General features: G+C 54.8%; 3 protein-coding genes across 3 annotated transcripts; 2 read left to right on the forward strand and 1 right to left on the reverse strand.

Annotated features, from left to right (window-relative positions):
• On the reverse strand, positions 1-27,008 carry QC764_0071670 (NRPS protein). Its single transcript, XM_062940655.1, has 9 exons — positions 25,413-27,008; positions 24,703-25,149; positions 24,315-24,629; positions 16,187-24,227; positions 16,013-16,111; positions 13,564-15,936; positions 6,029-13,500; positions 3,654-5,966; positions 1-3,586 (listed from the first exon to the last, which is right to left on the reverse strand). Exons 1-9 carry the CDS (start codon positions 25,917-25,919, stop codon positions 1,067-1,069), a joined length of 24,087 nt encoding a protein of 8,028 aa, XP_062800990.1. The 5' UTR covers positions 25,920-27,008; the 3' UTR covers positions 1-1,066.
• Positions 193-738, forward strand: QC764_404650 (uncharacterized protein; the record flags this gene model as incomplete). The annotated part of the gene is made up of 2 exons (XM_062946759.1): positions 193-434; positions 492-738. The coding sequence occupies 2 exons, from the start codon at positions 193-195 to the stop codon at positions 736-738; spliced, it is 489 nt and encodes a 162-aa protein (XP_062800991.1).
• Positions 18,140-19,415, forward strand: QC764_404640 (uncharacterized protein; the record flags this gene model as incomplete). Its single annotated transcript, XM_062946758.1, has 2 exons — positions 18,140-19,070; positions 19,121-19,415. Exons 1-2 carry the CDS (start codon positions 18,931-18,933, stop codon positions 19,413-19,415), a joined length of 435 nt encoding a protein of 144 aa, XP_062800992.1. The 5' UTR covers positions 18,140-18,930.
• Positions 27,009-27,017: the final 9 nt, after the last annotated feature.

The following is a 27,017-nucleotide window of genomic DNA, read 5'->3' on the forward strand; positions in this document are numbered from 1 at the left end:
GTTTGCTTCTCTGTATTGCCTCACATCACACTGTTTGTGATGGAATCAGTCTACTTCAAGTGCTCGAAACCATTCCTGGTGACCCTAAGCTGCCCGTCACATCCGAAACCGGAAGCTGCATCAATCTTAAGAAGGACTTCAACAGCAGAGCAATCCCACCTCCACAGTCAATTCCCAGTACATCTCACCCTCATGGCCTTCAACTTCCCCCGTCAAAGCCTGTTGCTCCCTCCTCACCCGACCATCAACCCCAAATCCCTTCCGATATTGCACAAATCGCCACCGCCGCCCTCCGAAATCCGCTACAGCATCCAATCCATCACCGCCAGCACCTCCACCGATCCCAACATCACCCTCACTATCCAAGCACCTAGCAACCTTTCCTCCACTCCGCCACATGACCTCGCCATAGCCCACCAAAACACAGTCCAGCAGTAAACAACCGGACTTGACTCCTCCTGGAGCTTCCTCGGCGCAGACGTCCGGTTCAGTATCCTCGGGACGGTCAACAGCCGGCCAGACTGGGCGAGGAAAACGTGGAGCGCCAACGACGGGAGCATGAACATCCTTCCGCGACGCCAGGGGAACGAACGACAGGCAGGGACAGAAGAACAAGAGGGTAAATGGGAGGTTTTGCTAGCGTTGAATGAGGGTGATATGACGTTTGTCTGCAATGAGCTGAGAGCCATCGGGCTGTTGAAAAGGACAACATTTGGATGGCGGCACAAAGTCAAGTAGGTACCAGTACGAACGTTCACAAAGATTGAGAGTGATAAGTAGAGTAGTAGCACAAGTTTGGTTCTAGAAAGTGAACTTATGAAAGGAGAATAAAACCACCTAGATATAAACACCACCCAACACCTCGTGTTCTGTAAAAATCTGCAGAAATTCCAAGTAACGACTCCAAATACCAACTGAAATCAAGAGACTGTAAAAACAGTGGAAAAACAAAAACTACCCGAATACCTGCCAACCTTGTCTCACCACATCGGCATTGTCCCCTTTTCACTTGGTCAGTATCCCATCCCTTATCTTTCCCTCGTTAACATTTGCCCACGCCATCTGCTCAAATAGCAGCCTGCACCCTCTGTCCTTTAGCCTTAGGCTTAACCATGAACTTCTTCGCCATCCTCACAATATTCACCACCTTGGCAAACGAGTTGTCGTCCTGATGGACACTAGGCACCGTCAAAATGCTAGCTCTGTCACCCTGGTGCCCAGCCGTAGTGGTTCTCCTGTCATCGGTAGTTGAGACCGCGCCAGATAGAGAAGCAACGACAGCCATGTGACCCCTCAAGGTGGCATGGTCAATCAAATCCTCTAACCTGGGCTCCGGCAGACCTTTTTGTTCCAGTAGCAATGCTACCTGCGCAAGATCAACAATGTCTCCTCCGACGGCGAAGAAAGATGTGTCCATGTCAATGGTATCGTCCGTCGCTGGCAGACTCAGTACCTGGAACCAAGCCTTCTTGACCAGTGTAGAGAGGTTGTCGATCTGGCTTTTCTTGACATGTCGCAAGCGGGATACAGCAAAAGTACCCTCGTCGTTGTCTTGTGTGGAAATATCGTTGAACGGCAACTGATGAGCGGCGCCAGAAATCTCAGTGTCCGACGGCAGTGGTGTATCAGGGTTGGCGCAAAACAATTCTGCGGCGCTGCAGAGCATGTCCAATGCACGCTCAGCAAAATCGCGGGGAACTGGGCCGTCTTCGGCAAAGCTGAGCATTATCTCGTACATATCAGCTCCATCACTTTCCGCTCGCTGTGAAAAGATAGAGAGATCAGAAAAGTCTTCGTCGGCACCTGCTGCGCACCCCACGCGGTAGTCAACATCGCCAAGTCTCACATGAGTGCTTTGGTCGACATTTTGGTGTTGGACTGTGGTGGTGAAGTAGGTCCAGCGAGGCCAGCTGGTGCAATGGCGAACAATCTCACGGAAGCCAAGAACCTCGTGTGGCATATTCGCAACTTGCTGCTCCTGAACCTGATTAAGAACCTTCCTCGCTGTGCTGCCGGCCGTGCCAAATTTGACACGAACTGGAAGCAGATTGAGACAAGGGCCAATCATACTCTCAACGCCGGCGACTGATGCATTGCGGCCGCTGACAGTGTGGCCAAACACCACATCGTTGCTGGCCGAGACTTGCGCCAGGACATAGGCCCAGGCAGCCTTGACAACAGTTGCGGTGGTGACGCGTCCCGAGTCCACAAGGGGCAAATAAACAACCTTTTTCAGACAGGCGGTTGCTCCAGTCCCGGCTCTCCGATAGTTTGGCCCCATGCGGCGGACAACTTCGGTCATGGATGAACCGTGAAGAAGCTTCTTCCAGTGTTGGTAATGTTCCGATGTCAAGGTGCCAGCAGATGCACGTAGATAATTTGCAAAAGATGGTGGACGCTCCACCGACTCGCCACGATACTCGGCAACAAGAACATCCAGGATCTTTGGGAAGCACACACCGTCATATTGGGCATGAGAAATCCGCAGGAGGACTCTGTGGCGAGTGCTTTGGCGACAGCGCAGAACCGTAAACTGCACGAACTGTTCGCCGAGACGTGCTGTTGTCTCCCCATCGACGTCGAGCTCTCCTTCAAATCCACCCCGTCTCTGCATCTCCTGTGTAGCAGTGTCGAGTTGATCTTCGTTCTCCACCTCCATAACGTGGAAGGCTGGTCGAACTGTCCGCAAAACTACTTGGAGGAATCGCCCGCCCGAAGGCACGAAGACGGTGCGGAGAATATCCAGAGACTGCACCAGACGGAAGCATGCTCGTTTCAACCGGACCAAGTTGACAAGCCCATCGCCATCCAAGTAGAAGTAGTTGAGCATCCAGCGAGATCTGAGAAGCGAGCCGGCAACTGCCAACGATTGGAAGTCGGTGGCGGGAAGAACGTCAGACAACCCCCCTCTAAAGACACCCGTTTGAGGGACAATGTCCGTCTGAAGGAAAGCGTCAACATTGGATGCCGCCAGAAGGGAGAATCGCTCGTATTCGTGGGAATCCTGAAGCATGGAGGCTGTCATGTTGGTGAATCCATCGGCCCCGTTTGCCGTTGACTCATCTGAAGCGTACGTATCGGCGGCGCTTGCGCTCGCAGCCATGTCATCCAGGCATGGATTTCGGAAAACGTCAGCGACTGTGAGGGCAAGCCCATGGTCCTTGGCTTCACCAACCAGCTTCATGGCCGTGATACTATCACCGCCAAGTTCGAAAAAGCTGTCTGGCCCGCTGATGGAATCTTGTGGAAGGTCCAGCAATGCACTCCACAACGTCAGAAGTGTAGTTTTGTGCGAAGTGCTTCGTGGTCCTTGCGACGGGACAGTCTGGAAAGAGTCGGCACTGGAAGATGTCCGTCCGCTGCTAGAAATGTTCTCGGGCTCCAGGTCTCCGGCAGTGGAGCGGTGTGAGATGGCCAGGTCCAGAGCGGCAACAGACTTTGCTGGCTGCGAAATGAATGCGTTGAGAATGCTGGCCATGGTTTGTGACATTTCTTCAGCCTGCTCAGCCGTGATGTGATCAGTCCAGTACCGAAAGACCACACCCTCGCTATTTCTCGATGTGTCAACATTGACAGTGACAGCATACTGTTGACCGTAGAGTTAGCGAAGCTCAAGATTACCACAAGGGTTATTAGGTGCAGCGTTGACTCACTTCACTGGGATCGTGTGCTTTTTCCATCTCGAGCCGAATTCCATCACCACGTCCCCAATCGTTCCCGTTCCCATGGTTCTGTGTCGAGATAGAAGTGTTGTACAACGGCTTCCCGGCGAGGCCCAGCTCGTGCTGAACCCGGGCGAGAGAGCAACGCTGGAACGACACGCTCTGCAAATGCTGATCTTGAGTCGCACGGAACAAATCTTCAAGCGCCTGGGTTTCAGTGACTTGGATGCGGCAGCAGAGCATGTTGATCAGAGTCCCGACCGTTTTGTCAATCTCATCAACCGGGGCGTCGCGGTCTGCCGTCAGATACCCGAAGCAGACATCATCGCTTCCGGTGTACTTTCGCAAAACAAAAGCCCATGCTGTGTGAATAATGTTTGCCAGGGTGACGTGGGCATGCTCTGACAGTTGACGCAGCTCCGAAAACCGATCGAATGGCAGGGTCAAAGAGCCGAGTCTCCTGTCAATGGAGCTGTCGGTGGCAGTATCCTCAATGAGCTTGGGGAAATGGCAGGGCCGGATACCCTTCAGATATGTCATCCAATACTCGGTGTCGGCGCCGGCAGGTAGACTGCGGATGTACTGGACATATTTGCTGAACAGAGGACCTGCGTGGAGCTCGAGAGACCCACTGTATGCAGAAGCAAGCTCTTGAAGGATGATGGCAAGGGAACCGCCATCAACAGCCGCGTGGTTGATTTCCAGTTTAATCACAACTCGGCCGCTTGGAGTCGTGCAGATGGTCAGTTGGTGTGGGAGCTGAGGTTGACGCTTGGATTTTCGGAGTTTGGCAGACGCATGAATTGTCACTTGGCTCAGGCGACCAAAGACATCTTCATCACTGCACCTCAACAGCACAGCACCCGAGTCTGCCCTGTTGAGCACCAGCTGATCGAAAACCGCTCCCCGTCTGCTACTCTCCACAAACACGGTTCTCAGAGCAGCGTGACGGTCGACCACTTTTTGCCATGCACGCAGGAGCTTGTTAGCATCCAACCGATGACGATAGTCAGCGTGTTTGACATCGTAGATGCCATGGAAGAAATAGGCGTTCACATCGCGTAGCTGCCCAATCAACATGCCCTCCTGCACAGGGGTACAAGGATATATGTCTTCGACATCGGAAATAGAGTGCACTCCAAGACGTGGAAGCTCCGTCTGACTGAGCTTGTGGAGGTTACCATACGTCAGGGGGGTCAGGAGGGGATAATCGCTCAAGGTTGGCTCTGCCGGCTGTTGGACGAGAGAAGCGACCATCTTCTCGAGGCTCTGTTTGCAGAGACCAACCCAACGGCGAACATCATTGAGCTTCTGAAGGCCCTTGTCGTACACGAAGCTGAACTGAAGCTTGTTGTTTACCACAATGGCGGAAATTTCGAACAAAGCAAGCCTTGGTGTTTGGGGTCCCACATCGGCTACTAGCCCTTCATGGTCAGCGAGGTCGACTGCCCTCACAATCGAGTCGTCTGCATCGTCGACATTCCGGACACCACCTCCAAGGTAATTGAAAAGGACCTCCATGGGTGTCGACTTTTCTCTGTTGGCGGTAGGATCCAGCCATTTCCTGGCAAAGTACGAACGACCGTTCTCTGGGATGCTGCGTCGCATGTCCTTGGTCCTGCGCACCGTATCTACCTCATCAACCCCGCCCGGCACATGCAAAGGACAGATCGACGTGAACCACCCGACGGTCTGAGTCAAGTCCACTTCAGAATCCGACGCTTGATCACGCCCATGGTTTTCGGTGTAGATTGTGGGTGTGACCCGGTCTTGGAAGACCATAGAGAATGCGTGGCCAATAGCTGCCACGAACAGCTCAGATGGCTCCGTTCTGAACGTCTTGTGGCAATCAGTCAAAGCCATCTTTGTGTTTCTCTCGTCGAGTGAGAATGCTCTGGTCTCCGTTGTGCCGTATGCCAGAGGGTTGCGCACACCCCAGTACAGGGGATCAGCTGGGACCTCTTTGAAGGGGAGGAGAGTGTCCTTGTCAAGTGATGCGGTGTTGGCAGCTTGGATGGTGCACCATTCCTTGAAGGAAAGGCGTTCGTCCTGGGGCAACGAACCCGTCTCCAAGAATTGACCAAGGTCCTGGACGATGATACGCCATGAGACCATGTCGACGCACAAATGGTGGGCAATCATGGAAATGATGGTCTCGTCTTCAGCCATGGCGTCAAAAACATCTACTCGGAACACAGGACCCCTCTCAATATCCAAGCTGTTCTGAGCCGTGGCCACGATGGCAGGAATATCACGGCGAGAATTGACCCGGTGTTGTACGAGGCAGTAGGCATTGGCCTGTATCTGATTACTTCGTTAGTATTCGAGGGCATCACGAGACATGAGGAGGCGATCAAGGGACATACCTTTTGGACTTGTTGCTGCCAGGTACCTCTGGTCGTCTTACTGAATCGCACGCGTAGCATGCTATGTCGTGCAACGATCGACTCGATCGCCTGCTTGATGGTGTCGGATGTGATATGCCGTGCAACACTGACAGAGAAGCTTTGGTTGAAGCGTGCGTCGCCTGAGTACTTGGTGGTAGAGCTCATGTATAAGGTCTGAATCGGTGACAGAGGGAATGGCTTGTCCTCACCGCTCTCAGCCTTGGGTCCTTGGTTGCTAGATGGCTCCGAGTGCGAGAACTTTGCGAGCTCCACAAGGTGGACGATAGATTTGGAGCGAAGAACATCCTGAATCGACAGTTTGATCTTGGCGACACGGGCACGCGAGACCACGCCCATGGCTGTAATACTGTCGCCACCAAGACTAAGGAATGCCTTGTTCAGTTTGATGCGATCTGCGGGGATGTTGAGCTCCTTGGCCCAGATGTCTCTCAGAGTCTTGATGGGACCGGTCACCTCAATCTCTTCTTCATCCTCCCCTGCAAGCCCAAAGTCGTGCGATATCCGTTCATACGCCGCGTCATCCAGGCTCTCAACCCATCTTCCCACCTTGACTCGATCCAACTTGCCCGACACTACCACAGGCATCCTCTCAAGAACAACCCACACAGAAGGAACCATGTAGTGCGGGAGCGAGTCTCCAAGGTTGCTCCGAATGTCGGCAATGGCAGTGCGAACTCGGGCAAGACGGTCAGCGGAACCCGCAACTGGACAACAATCTTGAGTGATGGAGACCTCGTCCCCATTTTGATTGTCGCCAGTGTTGGGATGGCTGTGAGCATCACCACCAAGGGTGAGGACGCCTACCAGTTGTCGTTTGCAAGGCCCTGCCTTGGGTTGGACCACCAATGCCAGGCTTACACGATCATCAACAGACAGGCGGCTTTCAATCTCACCCAGCTCAATCCGCTGGCCGTTGACCTTGACCTGGCCATCTCGGCGGCCGAAGAACTCTAGAGCACCGTCGTGTCGGTATCGAACAAGATCTCCGGTGCGATAGATACGAGTGGCGGGCACGGCTCCAGCAGCAGGGCCGCGTCCCCACGCCGGACTGTCGATGAACACTTTGGCTGTCTTTTGAGGGTCATTGAGATACCCCCGAGCGAGGAGTGGACCGCTAATAGCAAGCTCGCCCACAGCTCCAACTGGTGCCAGTTGATGATTGTAGTTCTCTCTAGGATCCACAACCCACGCACGTGCTGCCCCTGTTGCGCGACCAATGATGCTTGAATCACGCTCCATTGAAACACGGGGGTTCACAACAGCCAACACTGACGCTTCGGTAGGACCGTAGCCGTTCATGAGCTCCAGACGATCAGCCCAGCGCTCGACAGTCTCGGCCAACATGGCCTCGCCGCCACACACAAGAGTCTTGAGCGTAGGGCAGACGATATCAGGGTCAAGCAAATGGGCCACTGACGGTGTGAGGAATGCCCATGTGGCGCGCAGTCTTACAATCGCCTCGCCAAGGTTATGCAGCCGCTCTTCTCCTGTAGGAACGCAGACACATCCTCCCAGCGTCAGGGGCGTAAGCACTTCCATCAGGGCGACATCAAAGGTGAGCGAGGCAAAGTGCAGAACGCGCGAGGACGACGTAATGTGGGTTGCACGGGCGTAGCCGCGAGAGCTGCTGCAGAAATCACGGTGAGCAACCGCGACACCCTTCGGACGCCCGGTGCTGCCCGATGTGAAGAGAACATAGGCAGTGTTGTCAGGGCGGGCGCCATTCTTATTGACAAGTCCTAAGCCACCCGAAGGGAGGCCGCGGATAATGTCGCTGTCCACAAACAGGCAAGTCTTGACGAGATGCTGGAACCGGGTGGCGTATGCAGGACTGCAGAGCAGCAATGGTGGGCTGACTGTCTCTATCATATCCTTGTGTCGAGCAGCAGGATGATCGGGATCCAGGGGCACAAATGCGCCACCACTCAGAAGAATTGCCAGCAACGTGACTACGGCCCAAGCAGACCGCTCAACACAGACTGGGACCATGGTCTCTGGGCCGACTCCAAGCTGCCTCAGACGGAACGCCAACCGAGTCGCGTGCTCTTTGACTTCGCCGTACGTGAGTTCAGCATCCCATGCACTGATTCCAACGCGGTCTGGATGTGCGGAAGCCTCTCTCAAGAAGAGACTGTGAATACACGAGTCAACGACGTGCTCTATATCTCCTTGGGCGTTGATGCGGTTCCACTTGGCAATGATCGCCTGGTCATCGGCACTGATGACTTGGATGCTGGCTAGAGTGGTGTTGACGCTCTTGGAGGCACTGGCAAGTGCTTGCAAAACAGACTCGAGCTGCTGCACAAGGCGCTTGGTCTGCCAGTCTGAAAGGACATCCTCGTCTGAGTGAATGGTCGCCTGGATGCCCGCATCAGAAACGGTGCATTCGAGCACAAGCGGATGTGTGAAGAAGCCTTCTGTGGAAGACCCCCCTTGAAAGTCCCAGGGGACGTCTGCAAACTCGGTGTTTTGTCGGGAAGATGGCGAGCTCTGAATCGTCAGTAGATTCTGGAAGTCACAAGCGCCCGCGCAGTCTTGGTTAAGCTTCTTGATATGCTGCAGTCCCAGATGTTGGTGAGGGGCCAACCGGCTTGTCAGCGCCTGGATGTTGCGTAGTAATTGCACTACGGGAATATCTCGTGATAGCCGAACTCTTGTGGGGACTGTTGTGAAGGTGGGTCCTGGCATCTCCATGACGCCGGGTAGGTCGATATTGCGACCAGACAACGTCTCACCAAAGATTACATCTTCAGTCCCAGTGTAAGCGCCGAGGGTGATGGCCCAAGCCGCCCGAATCAGGGTGGGGATTGTGATGTCTGCAAGAACCTGTGCTCGGCCGAGATTGAGCTTGCATGTCTCTGCCCGGAATTTCTTCGTCATAGTATTCATAGATGCCACAGTTGCAGGGAGTTGCGGGAAATGTGTAACCGACGATGCGCCATCAAGGAGGTTGGTCCAGAACATCTCCGAGGCAGAAACATCGCGCTGACCCAAATACTGGATGAAACTGGCGTAGCGAGTATGGCTATTGGGTTCGTCGGGCAAGGAGAGTTTGGCTCTTTCGGACATTTGAAGTTGGCGGTAAGTCTCTTGGACTCGTTGGGCAATGAGAGGGAGACTCCATCCATCGTAAAGAGCGTGGTGGATAGCCCAGACAAAGTGGCAAGCGTGGCCGTGCTTCACAAAAGAATACCTAGTGAGCTCGCCACCGTTTTGATGCCCTAATGCCTTGCCTCGCAAGTCAGCCTCGTCTAGGTGGTCATCTTGATGCCAGACGACAGGCTGAGGTGCGGTGACCACCTGCAGAAACCCGGAAGTGGCTGTGTGGACTATCCGAGTTCGTAGGAGATCCGTGTCATCGATAGCCTTCTGCCAGGCTGCCTTGAAGCAATCCATATCGACGTTGTGTGGAAGCTGTAGAGTATTGACAGCCACGTATGCACCCTCTTGTTTGTTGGCAAGAGCAACAAGTCCTTCTTGCAATGGACTGCATGGGTATATGTCTTGGATCATTTGGCGGTCCATATGGCAACGGGAAGACACCTCATGGAGAAGGGTATCGAGCTTCGTCTTGGGGCAGGGCACGAGGTCGAATGGCTGAAGTGCTTGCTGAACTGACGTTGTCGTGTTTTGTTCCCGAACACAAGCGAGTGCCATCTCGGCGAGGGTGGGCTTCTCAAATACATCCAAGATAGACAAAACCATTTTGTGGGCGCGTGCAGCGCCCACAAGACGCATGGCAGTGAGGGAGTCGCCGCCAGAACCAAAGAAGCTATCGTCAAGGCTCACAGAACCACTCGGCAGCCCCAGCACGGTTTCCCACAAACCTTGCAACTTCTTCTCAACCTCGCTGGCTGGTTCGCGGCGCTTGCTGGTGGCAGCGGCGGCAGCCAACCTGTAGCCGGCCAAAAGCTCTCTGCTGACATCTTCCTCGATGGCTCGACGCAGTTGTCTACGATCAAGCTTCCCTGCACTGGTCCAGGGCATTCCAGATACAGGCACAAAGAGCTGTGGGACCATGTAGGCAGGAATGACGGCGATGAGGTGAGTCTTGAGGGCTTGGGCAACCTGACGGAGTGGGTCACTCATGGGGAGGAGGCAGAACCCAGCAGGTATATCGGCAGCCTCTTCCATAACCTTGCAGCAGAAGAAGACAGCCAGTGACTTTGTTGCGGCCCGGCTGCTGGCAGGAGTGACGATATCGACAGCGAGCTGCGAGTCCGCTGGAAGGCCCGCCAAGCAGTTAGATTCGATCTCGCCAAGCTCAATGCGTCTTCCGTTTAACTTTATCTGTGTGTCCTTTCGAGACACGTAGGAGATGGATCCGTCCGAGTTGCATCGCACGAGATCGCCGGTCTTGTAGATACCAACAGTGAGACCTGGTGGATAGGTCTGTTCGATGCCTTCAAGGACCGGGTGGCTCATCCATTCGGGGGGTGATCGGATGAACGCCTTGTCTGTCTGCTCTTTGTTGTTGAGATAGCCTCGAGCGACCAGTCTTCCCTCAACCACAAGCTCACCAATGGCACCCACAGGCACCAGGCGGTGGATGTTTTGGGGGTCCACAACCCAGACACGACCACCTACCGCACTGCCAATACTGGACCGATCGGCATTGCATACGCGATGCGACTCATTGACTTTGGTGCTGGTAGTGGCCACCACTGAGCACTCTGTAGGACCGTAGGCGTTGACCAGTGCGCATTGGGTACCCCAGCGCTCAATGTGACCCGCTGCCATCGCTTCGCCTCCCGTGACAAGTGTCCTTAGGCAAGGAACACTTTCTGGCTTGACGGTGCTCGCCACTGATGGCGTGAGCAAGGTCCAGGTGATGTTCATGTCACGGATCACAGCTGCAAGATCATTGATCCTGGCCTCATCTGACGGGACACACACGCAACCGCCAACGAGCAGGCAAGAAAGTGTTTCCATGACACTTGCATCAAATGTGTAGGAAGCAAACTGAAGGACGCGCGAGTCCGAGTGCATGAACATGGCACGAGCATGAGCGAGAGCCCCTGTACAGAATGCTCCATGATCAATCACTGTGCCCTTTGGTTTGCCCGTCGTGCCGGATGTGAAAATGACATAGGCGGCGTTGGTTGGCCTCGCTGGGAAAGAAGTTGCCCCTGACCGCTCCTGAGAGAAAGTAGTGATGGAATCGGCATTGACGATGAGGGTCTTTGGTGCAATCTTGGCCATCTTATGCTGATGCAGAGGGGAGCAGAGGACGATTTGAGCCCCGACATCCTGGATGAGCTGCTCGAGCCGACCGCTTGGGTGACTGGGATCCAGATTCACAAACGCACCGCCAGCCTTGAGAACGGCAATTTGAGCCACAACAGTCCAGGCAGATTTCTCGAAACAGAGCGGCACGAAGGTATCTGGGCCAACATGTCCCCATTCAACGAGATGGCGGGCCAAGGCTGATGCTGCAGCCTCGAGTTCGACATAGGTGAAGGATGCATCCCACCCACAAACAGCAGGGGTGTCTAAAGGACGTTGAAGAGCGTGCTCCGATATGATTTCGTGTACACACCGCTCCACACACGGTAGCTCATAGTTGTTCCACGACCAGATCTGGCCGAGCCCGGCTGGGCCGACCATGTCAATCTCAGCCACAGTGCAGTCATCCCCTTTATCTGTGACGATATCGCACAGAGTCTGCTGGAAGGCGTTGGCAACGTTTCTGATCTGAGCGTCCGAAATGATATTTCTCCAGTGGCTGAAGTGAACCTCGACCTTGTCGTCCGTGGCCTCGACGTTGACGGCCACAACATATTCGCTTGGGTCTTCCGAACTCACGACGCGGTACCGGAGATCGGACTGCGAAGGAGAAGACTGCGCACGGCCTCGCTTCTGGTAGGTAAAAGCCGTGTTGAAAAGGGCTGAGCCGGCGAGTCGCAGTTCATGCTGCATTTCGGCAAGGGAGCAGCTCTGGTGTGCCATGGCATCCGCGAGGTCACCCTTGATGGTGTCTAAAGCTTCAGCAATTTCGGCATCAGAGGGAATGTGGACACGACACACAAGCATATTGATGAAGGCGCCAACAGCATGCTCGATGTTGGCCACAGGGAGGTCTCTTCCAGATGCCAAGTAGCCAAAGAGGACATCATCCGAACCCGTGTAGGATCGCACAACCATGGCCCATACAAATTGAAGCAATGTCGAGAGTGTGATTCCTGAGTCAGCACAGTATGTGTTGACTTCACCCATGACATGGCGGTCAAAGCATATGATGTGAGACCCAAGTGATGGCTCTGTATGAGCGTGGCCGTCCGAGAGAGCGGGAAACAGACAAGGCTCAACGCCGTCGAGATAGTTCTTCCAGTAAGCAACGCTGTCGGCACGAGGTTGAGACTGGATGTAGGCCATGTAATCGCGATAAAGCGGTGCAGACTTTTGGATCTTGATGGGTTTTGAATCGTCCCCATTACCGTAAGCATCCGCCAGGTCATCGAGCAGTATTGGTATCGAAGAACCGTCGCAGATCGCATGGCTGATCTCGAGTCTGCAAAAGGTCCGTCCACTAGCCGTGTTGCAGATTATGAGGCGGTGCGATGGCTTCTTTTCGTTGTAGTCGATGCCCTGAATCTGCTCCAGACAGAAAACAATGGCCTTGTCAGCGTCTTGACCAGCGTCCTCGCAGGTCATGGTATAAACCCTGCCGGGGAACTCGCGCAATACGACCTGGTCCATCAAACCCTCATCACCGACAGTATCCACAAACACCGTCCGGAGAGTTGCGTGGCGTTGGACAACAACTTGCCAAGCATCGTGCAGCCGTTCCGGGTTGACCTCTCCCGCGGAAGACTGAACCTCAAAAACGGCGCTGTAGGCATACTTTTCGGGGTCACGAAGCTGACTCAACAACAGGCCGCGCTGCATCGGCGAACAGGGGTAGACGTCCTCAACGTTGCTGGGGTTGACCTCGATAGACCGCAGTCTCTCGTTGAGACTTTCCAGGCCGTAGTAGGTTAGGGGCAACAGTGGGAATGCGCTGAGAGTTTTCTCGGGTGCACGATCCATCAATCTTTCGGCGGCCTCTCGAAGAAGACCTTGGCAGTTCTTCGCCCACGTGTTGATGGCATCCCGGCGTTTCATGTGTTTGTTGATCGAGAACGACAGCCTCAAACGCCCTGCTGAGACAACTGCAGACACATCAATGAGTGCCAAGCGGGGAACGTCTTTCCCGATATCAAATTCCGAGTTCACTGAGAGATCATCGCAGGTTTGCAGGAAGTTGTCAGTACGGCTGAGCTGCTGCATCTGCCCGAGGTAGTTGAAGGCCACTTCTACGGGCCACTGGTGACCGTACTTTTCGCGGCCTTCCGAGGTGAGCATGCGGTAAGCAAAATATGGGCGACCCTTCTCGGGCAAACGACGTCGATAGTCTTTGATCCAGCGAATCGCGTTGACGATATCTCCATCTACGAGAAATACAGTGAGATTAGTATGATGTTCCAAAACAGAACAGGCACATGTTGTCTTACCCAAGGAAGACTCTTCTGGCAGGTGCACTGGCGATAGAGTTGTGAACCATCCAACAGTTCTTGATAGATCAACTGTGTCATCCCCCGTCTCACGTCCGTGTCCTTCATTATAAATCGTGGGTGCACCTTGCCGGTCGGGTGTTGCGCTGCGGTATGAAACCAACAAGGCTGCAAGCAAAACATCAACCAGCTCAGTTTGGAGGGGCTTGTGGCAATCCGGCCCAAGCAGCAGATTAGTTGTGTCTGCGTCCAACTCAACAATAGCACCCTCAACAACATCGCCTTGAACGTTCGAGGTACCAATCATCCCCCAGTACTGCAGGTCCTCGGCTGCAGGCTCGTGGTGCGGAAGCAACGAGGAGCCATTCTTTTGCGACTGGGCCTGCTCAGACTGCTTACGGCTCCATGTCTGGAAAGACAGTGACGCAGGGGCCTTGATTTTCCCAGTGGCCAGGAAGTCTTCCAGGTCCTGGAGAATGATGCCCCACGAGACAACGTCGACCACGAGATGGTGGATCGTGATGAAGACGAACACATCTTTGTCGCTTTTGCCGACCGTGAGCCAGTCTGCTGCCAACAAGGGGCCGTTTTGGATATCGAGCACCTTTTGAGAATTCTGAACACGTTTCTCGATTCGACTTTGGTCGCTAATGGCGTGTGTCTTGAAACGATATGAGCCCCTGACATCAGTTGTGATGCGCTGCCGCCAGTGTCCCGTGCCCCCGCGACGGAACCGAGCGCGGAGCATCGAATGTGTCGTGATCAAGGCCTGGATGGCACGCTCAAGATCATGAGCGGTAGCGTGCTTTGCGAGCCTCAGCAGAACACTTTGGTTGAACTGGTGGAAGTTCCGAGATCCAGCAGATGGGGTATTGCCACCCATCAGCTGTTCGAAGTACAGCTGTTGGATCGGTGATGGGTCAAAGTCGTGTTGGTCCTCGCCGTCGGCCTTCGGGCCTTGTCGTTGATGGCGAGGGGCGTCAACCTTCAGGGAGAGGTCATGGACCGATTTGCTGCTGATGATGTCCCGCACAGTGACAGTGAGGCCCAGTGATCTACAGCGAGCCATGACTTGCATTGCGGTGATGCTGTCACCTCCGAGGTGCAGGAAGGAGACATTGCGTCCAACTCTGTCTGGTGTGATATTGAGCACCTGGCTCCAGACAGACTTGAGCTTCTCTTCCACAGAAACAACATCATCCTGTGTGGCAGAGTGACCTTGGTGAACTGAGTCGACAGCAGACGAGAGGGCGCGGTTGATTGTGTCCAGAGTCTCCTCGTCAATATTTTCCACAAACCGGACGACACTGGTGCGATCAAGTTTTCCAGACGGCAGAAGCGGTATTTCTTGAAGGACAAGCCATGTTGAAGGCACCATGTACGGTGGCAGCTTCTGTCGTAATCGGTCTTCTGATTGCTTGACGGCGTCGCACGCCTGCCTGGACGTCACCATATGGAACTTGATAGTCGGGTCCACAGCCTCCTGGGGAGCTGATCGAAGAGAGACAACAGCAACAAGTCTGTTGGCACATGCACCTGTTTTGGGGATGGTGACCACAGCATGTCGGATGCCATCATCAGCAGCTAGATGGTGAGCAATCTCGTCCAACTCCAGGCGCTGGCCGTTGAGCTTGGCTTGAGACGAGTCCTTGCGTCCCATGTAAAACATCTCGCCAGACACATCGTCGCACACGCGAACAAGGTCTCCGGTCTTGTACATGCGGCGCGGAGAAGATGGTGGCATGTCTGGGAAGCGCAGAGACTCCGCCTTGGCCCATTGAGGATCTTCGATAAACACCTCCTTGGTCTTGGCCTCGTTTCTCAAATAACCGGTCGACAGTGTGGGACCCTCGATGAGCAGCTCACCAACGGATCCAAGTGGTGCGAGGCGATTATGGTTCTGGGGGTCAACAATCCAGCAACGACCAATTCCTCTTCCGAGATTGGACGGGATGGCTGCGCGGTGCATGCGGGGATTCACAGTAGCCACCACGGCACACTCGCTCGGGCCGTAGGCGTTGACCAAGTTGACCTTGTCAGCCCAGGTGTCAATATGGCTTTGCGTCATGGCCTCACCACCCAGGATCAGTGTCTTGAGGTGAGGGACATCACTGGGCTTCAGGACACGGGCAAAGGAGGGAGTGAGCAAGGTCATGGTCACTTCCATCTGTTCCATGACAGAGGCAATGTTGCCGTTGGTGCGGTCTTCCCCACGAGGAACGGCCACACTACCACCCATGATGAGAGTGGTGAAGATCTCAACCATCGAGGCATCGAAGGTGTAAGATGCAAACTGGAGGAAGCGGAAGGGAGGGTTCATGAGCATGGCTGGTCCATGGGCAGCGGCACCTGAGCAGAAGGCGGCATGGGAAACTAAGGATGACGGGAAGAGAGCAGCGGTCAGTATGAGAGACAGTGAAGATGAAGATGAAAAATGAAGAAAACATACTGAGGGTGCCCTTGGGCTTGCCCGTTGTGCCCGAGGTGAAGATGACATAGGCCGGGTCGGTTGGGACAGAGACATCATGGAGCTGAAGCTGTCCTTGATCTGATCCATCATTTCATTGTTAGCAATAATGAATGGGAAGGTGGGTGGGTGGGTAGGCAGGCGGGGTCAACTCACCAGTAACACTTTCCGTGGTGGCTGCGAGCAGCCTCTTGACACTAGCCAGATCGGCAGGAACGATGGTGTCGACAACCTGGAGGCAGGTGCTCTCAAACTGCGGGGAGCACAGAATAAGTTTGGCGTCGCAGTCTCTTGCAATCTCCCTCATGCGCTCGACTGGGTGGGCTGGGTCCAGTGGCACAAAGGCTGCTCCTGTCCTGAGGATGGCCAGCAGTGCAACCACGGCAAACACCGACTTCTCGAGACAGAAGGGAACGAAGCGAGTGCCGTCACCACGCCCGACTCCCTTTGACGATAGCTCCCTTGCCAGCACCGCCGAGAGCGCGTCGAGATCTCCATTCGACAAGGTTCCATCCCATCCTACCACGGCTGTCGATCCGCTACCCCGCCGAATCAGTTCCTCGAGCACCATGTCATGCACGCGACGATCCACAACCGGACTCGGAGTCTGATTCCACTCCCGTACCCTTTCCTTATCTTCAGCACCCATCAGATCGATCTCCCCGATTCTTGTTGTCTGATTGTCTATCGAAGACAGTCGCTCCAGCACAATTCCAAACTGGCCCAGCATCCGGACCACCTGCCACTCGGCCAAGATGCCAGCATCGAAATAAGCACACAACTCGATGGTGCTGTCGTTTGAAGCACCCCCAGAGCCGACAGTGCACGTCACGTTGAGCGGATAACTAAAGAAGTCCGCACCTTGCTTCGACCCTCCGCCGGCAAGGTTGTTCCAGAGGCTATCTTCCGCCACCTCTTCAGCTGTGTCGATAACAAGGAGGTTTTGGAAGTCGCATGCAGCAGCAGCAGTTGGACTGAGTGTTCGGATCCGCTGCAGTCCGGCAAATTGGTGGGGGATGGCACCGTTCAGTTGTCTTTGGACCTCAAGCAGCATTTCTTGCACGCTGAGCGATCGGTCGATGCGGATGCGCCTGGGAACTGATGTCAAGGTTGGGCCCACGAGGTCTTCAATGCCAGCCACAGGAACATCACGTCCGTTCAACACTTCACCGAATGTGACATCCTCTGACGAAGAGTAGATGGACACCACAACCGCCCATGCTGCTCGTAACAGAGACGCCATTGTCACCTCGGTCTCTTTTGGACGGGTGAACCGCACTGATCGCCGCGCTTGGCTGGTGGCTTTTACGTCGTAACCCGGGCGTGGCAGTGAAGGGAATTGCTGAGCTGCAGAACCGGAGAGAGCTTCGATCCAAAACGCATCCGAGGTGACTGTATCGCTGTTGGACAGGTATTCGACGAAGCGTGAATAGTTTGGCACTGGCGCCAGAGGGGCCTCGGGGTGGTGGTACTGATGCTCGACGCGGCCCAACAACGTTGGCAAGCTCCATCCATCATACAGGGCATGGTGAGCGGTCCATACAAAAGTCGGGGAATCGGTTTCCTCTCCCGCGATGGCGTAGCGAGACAGGATACCGCCATCGTGTGGTGGTAGGTGGCGGGAGGTTTCGGGGAGGTTATTGATGTCCTTCAGAGTGGTCCAGGAGATTGGGCTTTGAACAACAACCTGCAAGAAGCCGAGATCTTCTACAAAGACAACTCTTGTACGGAGGATGGACTCGGACGCAACGACCTTTGCCCACGCTTGCTTGAATTGCTCCAAGTTTGTCCCGGCTGGCAGCTTGTATGCATTGACAGCAACGTATGCTCCGGGCTGTCTTTGTGAAGCTGCGACAAGGCCTGCTTGGAGTGGCGTGCAGGGGTAGATATCCTCCACGACTTCAGGACTGACCCGACACAACGAGGCTACTTGTTGGCGCAAAGCCTCAATGTCCTGCGGAGCCTTTGAGGCAATGAGGCTGAACGCCTTGGTTGGCCCGGGCAGATAATCGACAGTGCTTTCGTTGTTGACTGCCTCGTTCAACGATCCGAACTTGTGAGACTCACTTGTCTTCATATCCTTCGCCATTTCAGAGAGCTTTGGGGTTTGGAATATGGTGGCAACCGCGAGAACGAGACCCCTCTGTCGTGCAGCCGCTGCGAGACGCATAGCTCCGACCGAGTCACCACCGTGACGGAAGAAACTGTCGTCGGCGCCAATGGCTTCAAGATCAACATTGAGAACGGTCGACCACAGCTGCTGAAGTTCCTTTTCCATGGCGGTTTCAGGAGCCCGCCCACCACTCTTCTTCGCCCCGAGTCGGTAGGCCGTGATACCGTTGGGGTCGTCTTTGTCGAGTTTCTCGAACTGCGCCTGTGCCATGTTGCGTAGTCGTTTTCGGTCGAGTTTTCCAGAGGACGTCAGGGGCATCTTGGTGACGGGGATGAAAACAGATGGTACCATATAAGCGGCCATCTTGGTGGAGATGGAGTCGACAATGGTCTGGGCAAGGGATCGGAAAGGGGCGGTCATGGGAAAAATAGCAATCTTTTCATCTGACTGATCCTCCTGGGTCAGACAGATGAAGGCGCCAAGAGCCTTCTGAGATTGTCCGACTGAAATGAGCTCGACAGAGGATTGGGAGGTTTCTGGAAGGCACGCCTTCACATGGTGTTCGATTTCGCCGAGTTCGATACGCTGCCCGTGCAGCTTGACCTGGGTATCCTTTCGACCTAAATAAATTAGCGAGCCATCCGAGTTATACCTTACCAAGTCTCCCGTCTTGTACATCCTCCTGGCGCCTCTCTCTGAGTGATACGGGTCCAGGGCAGCCCAGTGAGGCATCTCCACAAACACCCTCGCCGTTTCGACGGGCATCTCGAGATAACCTCTGGCCAGGATGGGCCCCTCAATCAACAACTCGCCAGCGCAGCCAATGGGTACCAATCGATTGTGGTCGCGAGGGTCCACCACCCACGAAACGCTGCCAACGCTGGTGCCAATATTCGCAACATCACCATTGGCGTCAATGTGGAGACGGTGTGTCGAGTTGATAGAGCATTCACTGGGCCCGTACTGATTGTGCACAGGGATCGCGCCGCCCCAGATATTGAGAACCTCCTGTGTCAGAGCCTCCCCTCCAACAGCCATACCACGAATGCTCGGCACCTGCTCGGGCCGGAGCAATGCCGCCACGGTGGGCGTCAGATCCATAAAGTTGGCATCAAGCCTCCTGATGGCGCCCGGGAGGTCCCCGAGTCTGTCTTCTTCCGAAGGAACGCAAACGCAGCCACCATGGATGAGGTTGGTGAACATCTCTTCCAGACTGTTGTCGAAAGTGTGAGCTGCAAACTGCAGGAAACGTGTATGTGGCCCCAAACCTAGCGCTGATCCATGTGCGAGGGCGCTGGAGACGAGCGCTTGATGACAAAGAATTACACCCTTCGGTTTTCCGGTGCTGCCGGAAGTAAACATAACAAATGCTGCATCTTCTGGTGAGGACTCGGTGTGGTCGTCTTCGACAACAAGATCCTCGAGACTCTGCATCATATCTGCTCCTACCGCCACCACGTACGGTACCATCGTCTCAAACATGGAGGCACGTGTCTCTGAAGCAACGACGATGATGGCACCCGCGTCAAGGACCTTGCCCTCCAATGCATTGGTGGGGTGAGTAGCGTCGAGGGGAACAACGCCTCCGCCTGCTTTCAAGACGGCAAGCATGGCAATGACGGTCCACGATGACTTATCAAAGCAGACAGGCACCAAAACTTCTGGCCCGACACCAAAGCCTCGAAGATGCTCAGCAAGGCGATTGGCCAGAGTGTTCATTTCCTGATAGGTGAAGTCACCATCCCATCCGCGAACGGCTGGTGAATTGGGTCGAAGAGCAACTTGTTTCTCCACCATGCGGTGCACACATTCCGCTGTGTTTGGTGGCATGTTCTTGTTCCATGCCCAAATGAGCTCCTTGCTAGTGTCGTGGACGAAATCGAGCTGCGAGATGGGCTGTTCTGCGTGCTTGACGATGTTGGCCAAAACTTGGAGGAAGGTTGCAGCCACATTCTGCGCCTGGGCGTCGATGACCGAGTCTGTCCAGTAGTCAATGTCAATGGCAGCCCAGCCATCATCGTCAACCTCGACATTGACCGAAATTGGATACTCTGTAGGGTCATGGATAGCTTCTACATCCTCCCAAACAAGCGATCCTGGCTTGGTCTCGGCTCTGTGTTGGAGAAGTCGGCGATACGAGATGCACGTATTGAACAGTGCCATCCCACCGGGAAGATGCAGAGCATGCTGAACTTCAGCCAGAGATGCCTGAGAGTATGGCATGCTTTCAAGCTGCTCCTTTTGCACTGCTTCAAGAAGGCTCATCAAAGACATAGGGGCATCGTCAGATGACTCAAGTTTCACCCTCTGAGTGGCCATGTTGATGAAAGGCCCGACTGCGTCTTCCGAGCCCTCGACGTGCTCGCCGTCACGGCCGGAAATAAGATAACCGAAACAAACATCATCGGTGCCGGTATAACGGGCCAGCGTAACTGCCCATGCGGCATGGAAAGCGTTTGGCAGAGTGACTCCAGTCTCTTGGCAAAATGATCGCAAGGAGCTGAGCTCAGGGAATGAGATGCGAAGCGAACGAAGCTCCTTCTGGTGGTCCGGGATGACGAGACCATCGGTTAAAACTGGAAAGTGGCAGGGCTCGGCACCTTCGAGATGATGTTTCCAGAAAGCCACGTCTTCATCCAAATTACGCTGCTGAAGGCTGAAAACAAAAGGGCTGAAGAGTGGCTTCGGGAACCCATTCAGAGTCCCTTCGTAGCTACGGCCAAGGTCGCGGAGCAAAAGGTCCATGGATGCACCATCCATCACCGTGTGACTCATCTCCAAAACACAGATGATGCCATTGCTGGGTTCGGCGGTATGGAAGACTGAGAAGCGGTGCTGGGTGGCATTATTATCCTGGTATTTCATGGGCTGCAGGCTTTTGGCCATTGCCAGCATCTCGTTGTCATTTAGACATTCCCGCAGCTGTATCGAAGGCTCGACATCCTTGAGCACCACCTGGTCATAGCCGCCAGCCCGCACAGAGCTGATCGCGTCAACGAAGACGGTTCGAAGCAGCGCATGATGTTGCACAACACCCTTCCAGGCTTGCACAAGCCTATCCGCGCTCAAGGAAAAGTCTGCATGCGGCTTGAAGCGGAGCACTCGCCGGACAGCATAGAAGTCTCCGTCTTTGGTTCGACTCATCAAGAGACCTTGCTGGATGGGTGAGGCCGGATAGATGTCCTCGACAGCTTCCCATCCTCGACCTCCTGTCAGTCCGGGGAGGCGACTTTCCTCAAAGGTAGCAAGGTCGGCGGGCTTCAGCTCGGGGATAAGCGCAAGATCGCTAGCCGTGAGGCGATATCTGAGCGAGGAAAGGGCCCTTGTGGCATCGATCAAGGTCTGGCGACAGGCAGCAACCCAATCGTGGATCAACGACTGGTGGAGCATATGGCGGTTCCAAGCAAAGCCGAATCGCAGAGCACCGCGCACTATGACGGCCGAGATTTCGAAGAGGGAGAATCGAAGAGCCATGTGGCCAAAGTCAGCTGTTGGGCTGCCTGGATGTGCTTCACCGGCCATGAGGGCACCCGAGGCAGGCTGGAACAAAGCGCCAACACGCTCGAGCTGCTGGTATCGACCCAGGAAGTTGAACGAGATTTCCATGTCCTTGTGGTGAGTAGCCCATCGCTCACGTCCACCGTTGGTGTGGAATCGTGCCGCAAAATAGGGACGACCGTTGCCCGGCACCTTGCGCCGAGAGTCCTTGGTTTGGATAAGGGCATCCACGAAGCTGTTGGGCCGTGACAAGGCCACGGGAAATAGCGTGGTAAACCAGCCAACAGTACGAGAGATGTCAATCTCTGGTCGGGGAGGCTCACGGCCGTGTCCCTCATTAAAGATGGCTGGCATGGGGCGGTCTGTGAAGACTGTGCGGAAGGACCAGAGAAGGGCTGCCAGGAGAAGCTCCACTGTCTCTGTTCGAAGAGGTGCTTGACACTGATCTGACAGCAGAAGACCCGTTGTATTTGGATCAAGCTCGAAGCCCTCACAGGCCACATCACCGTACAAGTTTGGGCGCTCTTGCATACCCCAATACTCGAAGCGTGCTGGAGGGACCTGATCGGATCCCGGGAGCAGCTTGTCAAGATCCTTGACTTGACAGTCGCTTGCTTGAAGAGCACTCCACTTTCTGAATGGGAGGGATCTGTGGATAACGGAGGGCTTGTTGTCCAAAATCTCCTCTACCTCCTCTAGTACCACTCTCCAAGACACCAGATCAATGACTAGGTGATGTGCTGTCATGAAGAGTACCTGGTGTCCATCATCGCGACCTTGAGCTACAAACAACTCGGCTGCGATGAGTGGACCTTGACGGACATTGAGGCAACCTTGGGCGCTAGCAATGCTTGCATCGGCTTCACCAGCAATTAAGATCCTGCTATGCATGCGAAGGCGGTAAGAGCCCTCCACATCAGCGGTGATGTACTGTTGCCACTCGCCAGTCTCCGGGCTTTGTTCGAAGCGCGCCCTCAGCATGTGATGCCGATGAACTACAGTTCTGAGGGCATTCCGTACCACAACCTCATCGAGGGGCCGCGCAAGTCGGAGGCAGAAGCTCTGATTGAAGTGCTCATCGCCCTCGGCTTGCCGGCGAGCCTGAAAGTGGTACTGCTGAATGGGTGAGAGCGGAAACCGCTTGTTAAGAGCTAGTTCCTCTTCTTTGTCTTCAGCCTCATGTCCTTCCGGCTCTGCAAGGACTCTGACACACTCGGCCAGTCGTCTCAGAGACTTGGCACGGAGTATGTCTTGCACCAACAGTCCCATGTTTGCCTTCTTGGCCTGACTTGCACACGCCATCGCAGTGATGGAATCGCCACCAAGGCTGAGGAAGCTCCGGTTGTCGACATCAATCTGATCAGCAGGAAGATTCAGCACCAAACTCCAGATACCACGGAGCTTGGACTCGGCGTCTGTGAGATTGGCATCGCTAGGGGTATTGTCGGGACCCTTGCCGTCAGCATCGACAGAGTCGGTGTTGGACGCAACCTGTTGTCTGATGATAATTTGCTGGCACTGGTCGTTGGTGAGGGTTGATTCAACCCAGGTCGACACGGTCTTGCGGTCCATCTTTCGCGACGATAACATCGGAATTTCATCGACGCATAGCCAAGTGGAGGGCACCATGTAAGCTGGGAGGCGGGTGCCCAGTCGCTCACGGATGCCCTGAAGAATAGGCTCAGTCAGGGTAGAGTTCTCAGTCAGCCTCAACACTGAAGTACCAGTGGAGCTGGTGGTGGTAGACCCGACAGAGTCCGGAAGGGAAAGAACCGCAATCAGGCGCTTGGCCAATGGCCCCTGCTTGGGCAAGAGGACTAGGGCATGCTTCACGCTTTCATCAACGGCCATGTGGTGTTCGATCTCTCCCAGTTCGATACGTTGGCCGTGGAACTTGATCTGTGTGTCTTTGCGACCGACATAGCTCAAAGAGCCCTTGGGCGAGTTGTATCTCGCAAGGTCGCCCGTCTTGTAGAAGCGTCGACCATGCATCCAGACAAAGCTGTCCTCAGTCTTGGTCGGCTCGTTGAGATAGCCTCGAGCCAAACTCGGGCCCTCCAAGAGCAGTTCACCGACACAGCCGACAGGCACCAAACGGGTGTGGTCGGTGGGGTCGACAAGCCAGCAACGAACACCGCAAGGCATGCCAATATCAGTGGCCTCGGTGGCAGGGCCGACGCGAGGGTTGACAACAGCAGCGACGGAGCTCTCGGCCGGACCGTAGCCATTGACGAGCTCGATGTGAGACCACGTTGTGACGTGCGTAGGTGACATGGCCTCACCAGCAAGAACTAGCCTACGAAGCTGAGGGACGGTAGCAGGGGTAAGGAAACCGACAAAGGATGGTGTCAAAACGGCATGATCAACTCGCAACCGGCTCATGGCCCCGGCGAGGTCGTTCAGCCGGTCTTGTTCGTTGGGAATGCAAACACATGCTCCAACCATGAGTGGTGTCAGGATCTCCACCAGGCTAGCATCAAATGTATGTGCTGCGAATTGCAACACTCGACAGGTGCCATCGATTCGAAGTGCCGGAGCATGAGATCTGGCACTGGAACAGAAGGATCGGTGCTCGATAACGGTACCCTGTGGACGACTCAGTCAGTTACCAGGTATTTGTGATGCAGCGAACATCGAGCAGCAAGATGGGAGAGGAGAGATGATGTTGCTTACCTTGGGCTTGCCGGTAGAGCCAGATGTGAAGATGACATAGGCAACATTGCTGCTAGACACATTGGTCATGACAGAGTGACCAGGCTGATCAGACGGCAACTCGGGGCATTCCGCAAGAGTCTGGTCATCCACAGGCAGTACTGTCTCCAGCCCCACCTGAGTAAGAGTTGGCACCAGTTGACGAGCGCAGAGGACTATGTCTGCTCCCACCGAATTACAGAGACTCCGAAGTCGCTCTACGGGATGAGAGGGGTCCAAAGGAACGAAGGCTGCACCGGCCTTCAGGACTGCAACCATGGCAATTACTGTCCATTTCTGATACATGCCAAATTAGCTACACACCTTCTCGCAAGGCTGCCGTACCGTGTCACGTAGGTATGCAACGTACCGATTTCTCGAAGCAAAGTGGGATCAGGACTTCGGGTCCTGCGCCCAACCCAACAAGGCGTGCAGCCAGCCGACCTGACACAGCGTCGAGTTCACGATAGGTGAGCGAGCCGTCCCACGCGCAGATGGCCTCTGCATCCGGACGATCCAGCACCTGGTCGGCAATGACATGATGCACACACCGGTCCACTGGGTCGATCACCACATCGTTGTTCCACAACTGTACTTGGTCTTCGTTGGCCCGGCTCAGAACGGGCAGCGTACCTAGTGTGGCATCCAAAGGGCTCGCTAGAAGAGCCGATAGGATCTTGGCATAGGTGCTGGCGATGAGGTTGCCCTGTGCCATGGGCATGCCCAAGAGCGTACTGTTCCACTCTAGGAACAGATTCAAACTTGACTCCCCGCCTTTGACAAGGAGGCGGAGCTTGTGTTGTTGTGGTTGCTGCTGCTATAGATGAGGCTGTTAACATAATCACTAGGGCTAGGTATACAAAACGGTGTTATAGGACGGGAAGACAGGGATCATGGGTTAGGGTTAGTGCCCAAGTCCAGATCAGGGTCAGGGATCTTGTCCTCGCGCTACTGATCTGGGGTGTCTCAAGAGAGAGATGTCTTGGGTGTCGTTTTGACGTGTCTCTCTAGCTTGACTTGCTATGCAGCCAGGGTCGCGATGAAGTGAGACTAGGAAAACTGACAAAGTATCTAACTTACCAGAGGCATAACCCGACGCGGTGCCGAAGACCTGGGTAGGCCCCACAACACTACGGAAGTGTCAAACAGCGGGTGATCGCCGGCGCGGATCAGCTCGGCCGGGACCGGGGGCAGATGCTTGGCAAAGTCGGCCTTGGCACGTTCCACGGTCACGGAGACGGACGCGGCATCATCAAGGCAGAACCGTGCAACGACGGGATGAGGTGTGTCACCTTGAAATCCAAACGCCACGTCGTCCTGCCCTGTGTAGCAGCGCAGGAGCACAGCCCAGGCCGTTCGGAGCAGAGCACCGAGCCCGTCCCGGTCTTCGGCTCTAGACAGCTCTAGTAGCTTCTCGCGATCCTCCTGCTCGACAGGCACCCGGGTTGTCGATGCAATTGGCTGGCGGTTGGGCGCAGTCTCGCTCTTTGCTGAGCGGCTAAAGGGCGGAAAGCGGCATGGTGCCACACCAGTCAGGTACGCGGCCCAGTCCATGTTCATGTCGATGATGTTGCCGGTGGGGTTCATGATGATCGAAGAATTGCGTGGATGAAGAGGAGGGAAATTCAAAGGTATAATGAGGTACTCGGTAAAGTATCACTGAATCTTGTGGGACAAACTGTTTGTTGCTGATCACTCAAGGCTTCAGGTATTGATTTCAGTTACCATGAGTTCAGACTGCAGGTCTCACTGAACATTGATCGATCATGTCTCGGAAGGCCAAGGTGGGACCTGAGTTGAAGAAAACTACATCAGTTATAGACTGGGTATCGATTGCCTCATTTCCTCTTTTTTTTTCGACCACCTCGTTCTCTGGCCTCTTCCAGCTCCCGCCTGCCCCCTTCACCCATTTCTCCCGCTGCCCTGTTTTTTCTCTCGCTCTTTTGTTCTTTTTCGACCGCGGGTGGCCGGGATCCCAACAAACCTTGGCCATAGGTAACATCTGGAAAATCAGTTGACAGGTGCTAGCTTCGCTGGAGAGGCTTTTACCATGCTTGGACCATATCCAGGAACGTCGATCAGGTTCTGTCCGTCATGGATTTGGCGGTGGTGGGCCCGGTGGGGCAAGAATGAGAAAAAAGATCCGATCATGGAGTCATCAGATCATGCAAAGAGGATCGACAACACCCTTTCGATTTTTGGCAGGAGGAGATGGAGATCGTTGAGATGAGACGGAAAAGAGGTGGCCCAGTGGACAAGAGTGGTTAGTGCTCCACTATATATGCACTATGACTCCACTGTATAGAGTGGTTCTCGGGGTTAACGGGCCACTGACAGCACCTTGGCACTGGACCAGGGGGCGGCACACGGCCCAACCGCTGGCGACCAGGGAGAGATTCAGCACTACTTGGTGTTTGGGTGGAGTGGTGGGACGGGACAACGGCTGACAAAGTACATGTGTAGATCTGTGGGGGAAGCGGGAGATGCCGGCCAATGATGAGATGTGGTCCAGGATCTGGCGGGCTTGGGAGCAGCGATGACAGGTCGAGGATCGCCCCGGACACAACGTTGAATATAGCCAGCCAGTTGCCAGCCGCAGAAGCGTCCACCGTACCATGGACCGGAATTCTGAGGGAGTCAGCCCCAAAGCGGAAGCTGAGCTGGGACTGGGGAACGGTTCCAACA

This window comes from Podospora pseudoanserina, chromosome 4 (assembly GCF_035222485.1).
Source record: "Podospora pseudoanserina strain CBS 124.78 chromosome 4, whole genome shotgun sequence".
In the NCBI taxonomy this organism is placed as follows: domain Eukaryota; kingdom Fungi; phylum Ascomycota; class Sordariomycetes; order Sordariales; family Podosporaceae; genus Podospora; species Podospora pseudoanserina.

Bases quoted from the DNA above. Each gene is read 5' to 3' on its own strand.
- QC764_0071670 (XM_062940655.1), bottom strand. From the start codon at position 25,919: ATGAACCCCACCGGCAACATCATCGACATGAACATGGACTGGGCCGCG. The intron at 13,501-13,563 runs GTAAGACAACAT...TATTTCTCGTAG, and splicing joins GCCAGAAGAGTCTTCCTTGG to ATGGAGATATCGTCAACGCG. The intron at 3,587-3,653 runs GTGAGTCAACGC...TACGGTCAACAG, and splicing joins AAGCACACGATCCCAGTGAA to TATGCTGTCACTGTCAATGT.